Consider the following 8,047-nt stretch of genomic DNA (forward strand, 5'->3'; position numbering starts at 1 on the left):
TTTAGTAAAAATTGTGGCTTGCCCGAGCTCATCAAACAATTCATCTATGGTTGGAATTGGAAAGTTATCTTTGACCGTAACTGCATTTAAGGCGCGATAATCAATGCAAAACCGATAAGTGCCATCCTTCTTCTTTACGAGCAGTACTGGAGATGAGAAGGGACTGTGGCTTACGCGAATAATGCCTTGCGTTAGCATTTCCTGAACCAGCTTTTCAATCTCAGTTTTCTGAAAGTGCGGGTAACGAAACGGTTTGACATTAACTGGTTTGGTAGCTGGTAGAAGATGGATTCGGTGGTCGAACTGCCGAGAAGGGGGCAGCTGCATAGGTGGTCTGAATAGTTATTGGAATTCTTGTAGAACCGCTGTAATTGCCGGATTCACCATTGGTTCAATATGGAGATCAAGGATGGGGCTGTCTTCGACCGCGGTTGCAATATGATGGAGTTCAAAAATACTGCTGATTTCGTTGGCTTTTAGACATGCTTGAAGCTGGGAAAATGAAACCGTTTGGGGCTCTAAATCTGTATCACCGCATAGTTGAACCTCACGACCATCCCAAACGAAATCCATAGTTAGCCTGACGTAATCATGAGAGACCTTACCGAGTTGTTGTAACCATTGAATCCCCAAGACGATGTCTGGTCCTTTGATAGGAAGAACAAATAAGTCAGTAATGAACTCTGTACTTTGCAAATCAAGACGGACATCCGGACATACTGTTGAACACTTTAATGCATCTCCATTGCCCACATAAACATGAAACGGTGTAGTGGGTTTAGTGGGTAAGCGGAGAAGAGTTGCTACCGTCGGTTTCATAAAGTTATGAGTACTCCCGCTATCGATCAACACTATAATATCCTGATTGCGGCATTTACCACGGATGCGAATAGAGCGGGAATTGTTGTGGCCCTGAAGTGAGGTGAGACTAGAGATATCACCCGTAAGAACGATCTCATGAGCTGTATTTTCAAAATTGTAAGGCTGTTCGGTTGTGGCGGAATCTGTTTCTTCACCGATCAACATTAGAAATTTACCGTTACATTTATGACTGGGGGAATAGCGTTCGTCGCAATTAAAACAAATACCTTTTTCCCGACGTTCACGCATCTCCTTATATGATATTCGTCGAAAGGGGGTGTGTTTTCCTTCCGTCGACCTGGCCGGAGCAGCTTGAATTTTCAGAGGTTCAGTAGCTGGTGTCGGGTAAGTCGGAGCAGGGTTTGCTGGTCTTGGTTGCAGTCTATTGCTGCGGTCGAACCGGTTCTCTATCTCGCGAGCTTCGTACTCTTTGGCTAGGTCAATGGTTTCCAGTAGGGTGGTTGGTCGAGCAATGTGGACTTGGCGACTCAGATAGGGTTGGAGGCCCGAGATAAAACAAGACATTAGTTGAGCTTCGTTGAGGCCGACGACCTTATTCATCAAACGTTCGAACTGATTCAAGTAAGTAATTAATGAACCCGTTTGAACCAATTTATATAACTGGCCTTGGAAATCCTCGAACTGAGACGGACCGAAACGTTTTTTTTATTTTGGCGAGTAAGTCCAGCCAACCTACGAACATGTTATTGTCTTTCATCCATCGGAACCATTCGAGGGCATCACCTTCCAGATGGAGAGCTACGATACGAAGTCGATTATCGGCGACAACATTGTGAAAGTCGAAGTATTCCTCGATTTGGAAAATCCAACTGTTAGGATCAGAACCGTTGAATCGAGGGGGTTCGAGTTTAAGTGAGCGGGGAAAAGGGGGTGTATTGTTGGAAGTTTCGGCATGGGTGTTGGATTTGGTGTGATGTTCAGTGAGTTTGATGAGGGCGGTGTTGAGGGTGGCTTCGATGGAGCGTTGGAGAGAGTCATGAAGGGATTGAAACTCAAGATTGAGTTCCTTGCGGTAGGGTTCAGGCAGTTTGTTGGACATAATGAAAGCACCAGTTGATACGACTCGTCTTCGAAATCGATCAAGGGATTATCTTTGGGTGAAGATAATCAAGAACACCAAACTCTATTCTAGCTAGAGGAAACTGAATTGATATTATTAATGATTGCTTACCCATTAATGTTACAGACTCCCTCTATTTAAAGATAATAAAAACTAATACCACTCTAATTAGGAAAGCAATAAACCTAACACTACTCTAATAAGGAAAGCAATAAAGCAACCTAATACTACTCTAACAAGGAAAGCAATAAGCTATTCACTGTAATAAAAATGCGAAATCCTAATCCGACTCAATCTAGTCACTTGACGTAATCCCTATGCCAACCCGGAGTATGTTTGGTCCGGCTGGATTTTCGAACCCTTGGCCCGCCTCCCTCATCTCCAATTTTGTCGGCATCATGGGATGTATCACGAAGGACCAACTATCAAGAATTATCCATTAAACTATTGCAATTGGAAGATTCAGAATAGATAATATTTTTGCACCTTGCTTGTTGCTGTACAAAATCAATACAAATATACAGAGCTTGAGCTTCCATGATAGGATAGGATAGGATATTAGCTCAATTAAGTTAGATTCCAAAATTCCATTATATTTACATATATAATTAAGGGATAATATACACAAACGTTTAATTTTACTCCTAACATGTAAACTGATACTGATATATAATTTATGCAGAATATGAAATAAAATAATAAAATTGGATATTAATATTTATAAATTCTATGAAATATTTTATGTTCTTTTCTTTATGTTTATACCAACTTTGATACCAACTTTATAATCAACAAGTCAGATAGGTGAAATTCATTGGACTTCTTCCATTACACACTTTGTAAAGAAACTTGGTCCGACTTCTTTATAATTTTAAAGTCAGACGTTTCACGATTTTAAAAAAGTTGCAAATTGGCCCACTTGAAAATTGGTCTAATTTGGTTGTCCTTGTTTTGGATGTTTGTTTGTTTCTTCTTTCTTCCTTTACTTAAAAATTCCAGGCTATATGGATATTATAGTTGTTGTCTTATTTATACATGGGATTGGGCCTAAGACCCATACTGATACCTGGACAGGGCTGTATAACAAACAAATGTTAGAATCCTGAGATAGATAGCCCACTCAAAGATGATCAATGTCTATCTACAATAATAATAAAAAAATGGAATTCTCAAAAAGTGAAGCACAAGTACCCAACCCAACCCAAGCTTTCTCATAAAAGGAGACAAAAGAGAAGAGGGTACATGGTTATCAGTATGATATGGGCGTATCACATGCCATTTCAGTCACATGATTCAAGAGAGATACGAGGATGAGAGGATACCTCACTCTATCATCTTCATTCAAACACATCTCTCTCTCTCTCTCTCTCAATATATAATTTAATGGCGGCAAAATCCACCCTTATGGATGAATGAAATTATACACAGCTGTAGAAATATGTCTGTTTGTGGTTATCTGTCATCCGTATTTATTTAGTGGAATTCTTGGTGTTTCCCTTTCCTTCTTTTTCTCTTTCTATCCTTCTCAGCTAATTCTACTATTCTCTCTTTTCTCTTTGTTACTTCACTGTTTCAGGCTCATTAACCAAGGTTATGCTTCTTGCCTTCTTCTCTCTTGTCCTGCTCCTTCTCTTGTTCTATCACCTCAACTTCACTATCATATCTTTCAATTCTAATGTGTCTTTCAATTCCTGATTTTCTTCCTCTTTTTCCTCCTAATCCTCTTCTTATATCTATAATTTAACTTCACCCTATTATCCTACCATTTTTTAGATATGGGTTCTAGTCATCCTCATCATCATCACCATAACCATAGCTATTTTATTTCCATTTCCTTAATCTGTCTCTTAATTTCAAGCTCCACCCAACTGAGATTCATGGCACAAGGTAAATGGGTTTCCTCTAATTTTTCAATTTGAGTATCCAAAACTTGTAGTTTCTGCAGTTGTCTGAAGTGAAAGTTTGTTGCTTTTTTCTGATTTGCAGGTAGAGTTCATCCTAAATCTCCTAGCTTTTCACAGGTGAGGATTCTTCTATTTTTCTTTAATTAAATTAAACACATTTATGGTTGATTATTGATTAAGTTTATGGTGGTTTAATTAGACAGTAAATGAAGAAGAAAAAACGATGATGAGATCTCAGATAGGTTCAAGGCCACCAAGATGTGAAAGAAGATGCAGTAGCTGTGGACATTGTGAAGCTATTCAGGTGCCTACAAATCCCCAAATAAACCATGCCAACAAAAATTATTCTTCATCAGTAGCTTATGCAAGAGGAGATGATGCTTCTAATTATAAACCAATGAGTTGGAAATGCAAATGTGGCAATTTAATTTTTAATCCATGATTAAAACACTTTTTAATTTTTTGGTTATTGGATAAACATTGTAATTAATTAGTGCTTGAGTTAATATATATATATATATTCTCTATTCTAATTCTAATTCTTGCTTCTTTTTCAATTGCTAATTAATTAGAATTGTGGATTATGTTGTTTTTATTCCCTTTTATTTTGTTCCCTTGCCTGCCATCTTTATTACAAGTTTTTTCATGGTCCACATTTTGGAACAATATCTCCAAATGATCATGCAATCATATTGAAATGTCAATATCATATAGCTACACAATTCACCCCTTCAAGACATGGGAAACTAAACATAAAATTCAACCATTTTATCTTTAAGTTTCTATGAATATCATAGACTTTGAAGAAAAATTAATCTTGTTAGACTTCTTTAATCTAATTTATTGCAAATTAAGGTTGATTTAAGTGGGAAATGCATCCAATTGATTAACTAAAAGCTACTATCTTAATTAGGCGGAGTTTCAAGCACCCACTATAGTCACTGAAAAACGTCCCAAAACTCCATTGAATTGAGATTTTGTGCAAACACACTAAAAAAAATATCAATTGAACAACTATATAATAAAGAGAAAGCATCCTAAACACTCCCTTTCAATGGATCCGAGATCAGTTACTGTCTAACCTTAATTGAACAAATTGTTACTTTTAAAGGTATTGAGTTTGCTACTAGTAGCATCTTGAAAGGTTAATTGGAATTAAAGGAAAGAAATGATGAAGAAAATGGCAAAATCAGGGAAAGGGGTTTGAATTTATTGCAATGATAGCAAAGCTTGACGTGTAAGAGAAAAGAGCTAATCATGAGTTTCTCAAACATGCTACGAATGGTGTTATAAATAGGTGTGAGTTATGAAATCTGGCTGTAAAACATGAATAAGATGAGTTAGTTTTTAAGAATAAATATAAATGATGAAGATGAAGATGTCAGTAGCTTAAATTAAGAAAATACAGTTGGATTGGAGTGGTACTATGTATGTAGATTTGGAGAAAAGATCCTTCCTTTTTAGGCCAATAACACACTCAAATATACAAGAACAAATATTTAATAAAAGAAGCAGGTACAATACAAGATTAATAGTATTACTTACTAATATACACCTTTCTTGTAGACATGACTTAACATGGAGACATCAATTTCAGACCAACCCTAGTATCAATGAACAATAGTAAAACTATTCTTTCTTATCAATCACCTTTTTAATTTATCTGCACACGTTCCTGAACGATCCAGTCCGGAGTGAATAGCCCCAGAGTAGAAGGTCTAAGCAATGAGCGACCTAAATGACAATAAAGTAAGAATAAACCGGATCTCATATCGGAAATGAGGGGAGAGTGACCCATACTTATTAGTAAGGTAGATATATTTTAAAACTGTGAGACCCAATGTGTTGAATTTGTCCAAAACGGACAATATCACACATTATTTGACCCACGAGTATATATATTTATATATAATGTTGTCTTTGAAAATTCTTTAATATTTTGAACCCTCAATAATATGATAATGAAATTTAATATTTAGTTAATATTTTGTAGAATTTATAGGGGTTGGAATCTTTGAAGTTATGTTAAATTAATATTTTAGTACTGTTATTTTTCTTTGTAAATAAACCTGAGCTGAAACCTGATACAAGGTAAGGTACCCCATGATGAGCAACCCAGATAAAATAAAATAAAAATAAAAAAGAGTAGTCCTTGGAAAAGGTAGACTCAGATGGGACAGTCACGTGTGGCTATTGAAAAACCAATACAATAAAATAGAATTAATTAAAAGGGGATATAGATATGGAAAGAATGTTGGTTATTGGACACACTGCTAAAAGCTGATCTTCTACAAGTGCAAAACGGATTCTGATTCTCATTTACTCTTTTTTCAACATCTTTTCCTGTGCTTTGCTGTGCTGTATAAATAAGTTTTCCTAATCAAATATCTTAATCCCTCAACTCATATATATTGAATTATGAAACAATTAGTACAATTTTACAGATTCCTTCTTTTCTCATTGAATGGTACATACATATATGCTTGTTTATTTATATTTAGTTTGTTTTATTTTGTTTGGGTTTTAGATTCATCAAATTGATTTAATATGTACCCTAACTTTTCACATCTTTCTTTTAGTAATTGTTACTTTTCCTTCATGCTATGTCACATCTTATGATTTTTTTTTTTATTGAGCTTTAATTTGGATCACCATTTTGAATCAATGCATAAATGATCAATAGTAATTATTGATAATAGAGAAATAAAATAATTCCATGTGCCCCCAGAAGGAGTCGTTTCCGCTCAATCTCATCTCTCAATTGGCTATATAAAGTGCCAACATACACAAAATGCATGCCGAAGATACTAACATGACAACTATCAATCTAATGACGTATCCATACACACCAAGCAGAGCAATTACAATAAAATGATCCATTAATAATTGCTCCAACTCTTATAGATATGAGAAACTCTCATAAAATCATTGTACAAACTCACATTCTCTCTAAAGTCTCACTGTAAATACTTTTTTCATCCTTTCCTTTGGGATCCTTAACTAACTTTGGCATTGAAGTGCAAACGTTAGTCACCTGCCCTCGTTTAACCATTTGTTCATCCTCGTTGTAGACCTCAGCTACATAAAAAAAAACAAAAGATGCCCTTAAAGATTTCTCACAAATGAATTTGGTGCGGTGAGTGTGAGCTGAACTATGCATACATGACTTACGATAAAAAAAAAAAAACCATTGCTAACCCTTAGTTGATCTATCACTCTAACACATATTCACTCCAAAAATAATACATGTTGTCAAAGATGCCAGACCCGAAACTGAGCCAATCACCCCAGCAGACGTTAATAGATGACTAATAACTTTCAAGTCATAACCCTATAATTAGATTGACGCTTAGATGCATGTTTGGGGTTCTTTGAATCCAAATCGACTATGATTCCTTCATGGAATCATTAGGCAGTTCATTTATAGTATTGAAATTATCTAGGAAACGGTAAATGAGGTAAAGGGAAAGCATGCGTCTGAAATGGAGCATTCAGGCTCAACTTCGGGTCGCTCAGGAGGCACTCCAATAGTCCTCCCACCTAGGGTTGTAAATGAGTAGAGCCGCTCAAATGCTCGACTCGATTTATAAATAAGTCACTCGTGAATACGATTTAGAAGCTCAATTCATAAATGAGTTAAGATTGAGCACGATAAAGCTCAACTCGAAAGCTTACGAGCATACTCAATTTTAGGCTCGTGAACAAATTCATGAACAAGTTTGATTATAATGTTCATGAACAGTCTCGATAGAGACTCGTGAACAAGCTCGATAGAAGCTCGTGAATAACTCATGAATAATATCGAATATTATTTATATGTAATAATTATCATTTGATATCCGGCCCATTTCAAAATTCTTTTATTTGATATTATAGTAAAATATAAATTAGATTAGGAGGATATGGAAGAGCTTTACTTCTCTTTATCTCATTCCTCTTTTCATTTTTGTCTCTATCTGCTCAAACTATTTTTTTTATTTAATGACTAAAAAAAGATTTTTAATGTTTATGCATGTAAAATTATACTATTTTATTCGCTAAACATGCTATTATTTTATTTGATATTATTTCGTTCGCAAACACAATAAACCTTGCTAACCCTTAGTTGATCTATCACTCTAACACATATCCACTCCAAAAAAAGATACATGTTGCCAAAGATGTCAGACCTATGACCGACCAGTCACCCCAATAACGCTAA

At 35.6% G+C, this 8,047-nt stretch overlaps 1 protein-coding gene across 1 annotated transcript; it reads left to right on the forward strand.

The window, feature by feature from the left end:
- Positions 1 to 3,179: 3,179 nt before the first annotated feature.
- Positions 3,180 to 4,375, forward strand: LOC136230376 (EPIDERMAL PATTERNING FACTOR-like protein 2). Its single transcript, XM_066019432.1, has 3 exons — positions 3,180 to 3,829; positions 3,929 to 3,963; positions 4,046 to 4,375. Exons 1-3 carry the CDS (start codon positions 3,718 to 3,720, stop codon positions 4,286 to 4,288), a joined length of 390 nt encoding a protein of 129 aa, XP_065875504.1. The 5' UTR covers positions 3,180 to 3,717; the 3' UTR covers positions 4,289 to 4,375.
- Positions 4,376 to 8,047: the final 3,672 nt, after the last annotated feature.

This window comes from Euphorbia lathyris, chromosome 5 (genome assembly GCF_963576675.1).
Source record: "Euphorbia lathyris chromosome 5, ddEupLath1.1, whole genome shotgun sequence".
NCBI classification, from domain to species: domain Eukaryota; kingdom Viridiplantae; phylum Streptophyta; class Magnoliopsida; order Malpighiales; family Euphorbiaceae; genus Euphorbia; species Euphorbia lathyris.

Coding starts and splice junctions, on each gene's coding strand:
- LOC136230376 (XM_066019432.1), top strand. CDS start 3,718: ATGGGTTCTAGTCATCCTCATCATCATCACCATAACCATAGCTATTTT. Junction 3,830..3,928: donor ACTGAGATTCATGGCACAAG/GTAAATGGGTTT, acceptor TCTGATTTGCAG/GTAGAGTTCATCCTAAATCT. Junction 3,964..4,045: donor AATCTCCTAGCTTTTCACAG/GTGAGGATTCTT, acceptor TGGTTTAATTAG/ACAGTAAATGAAGAAGAAAA.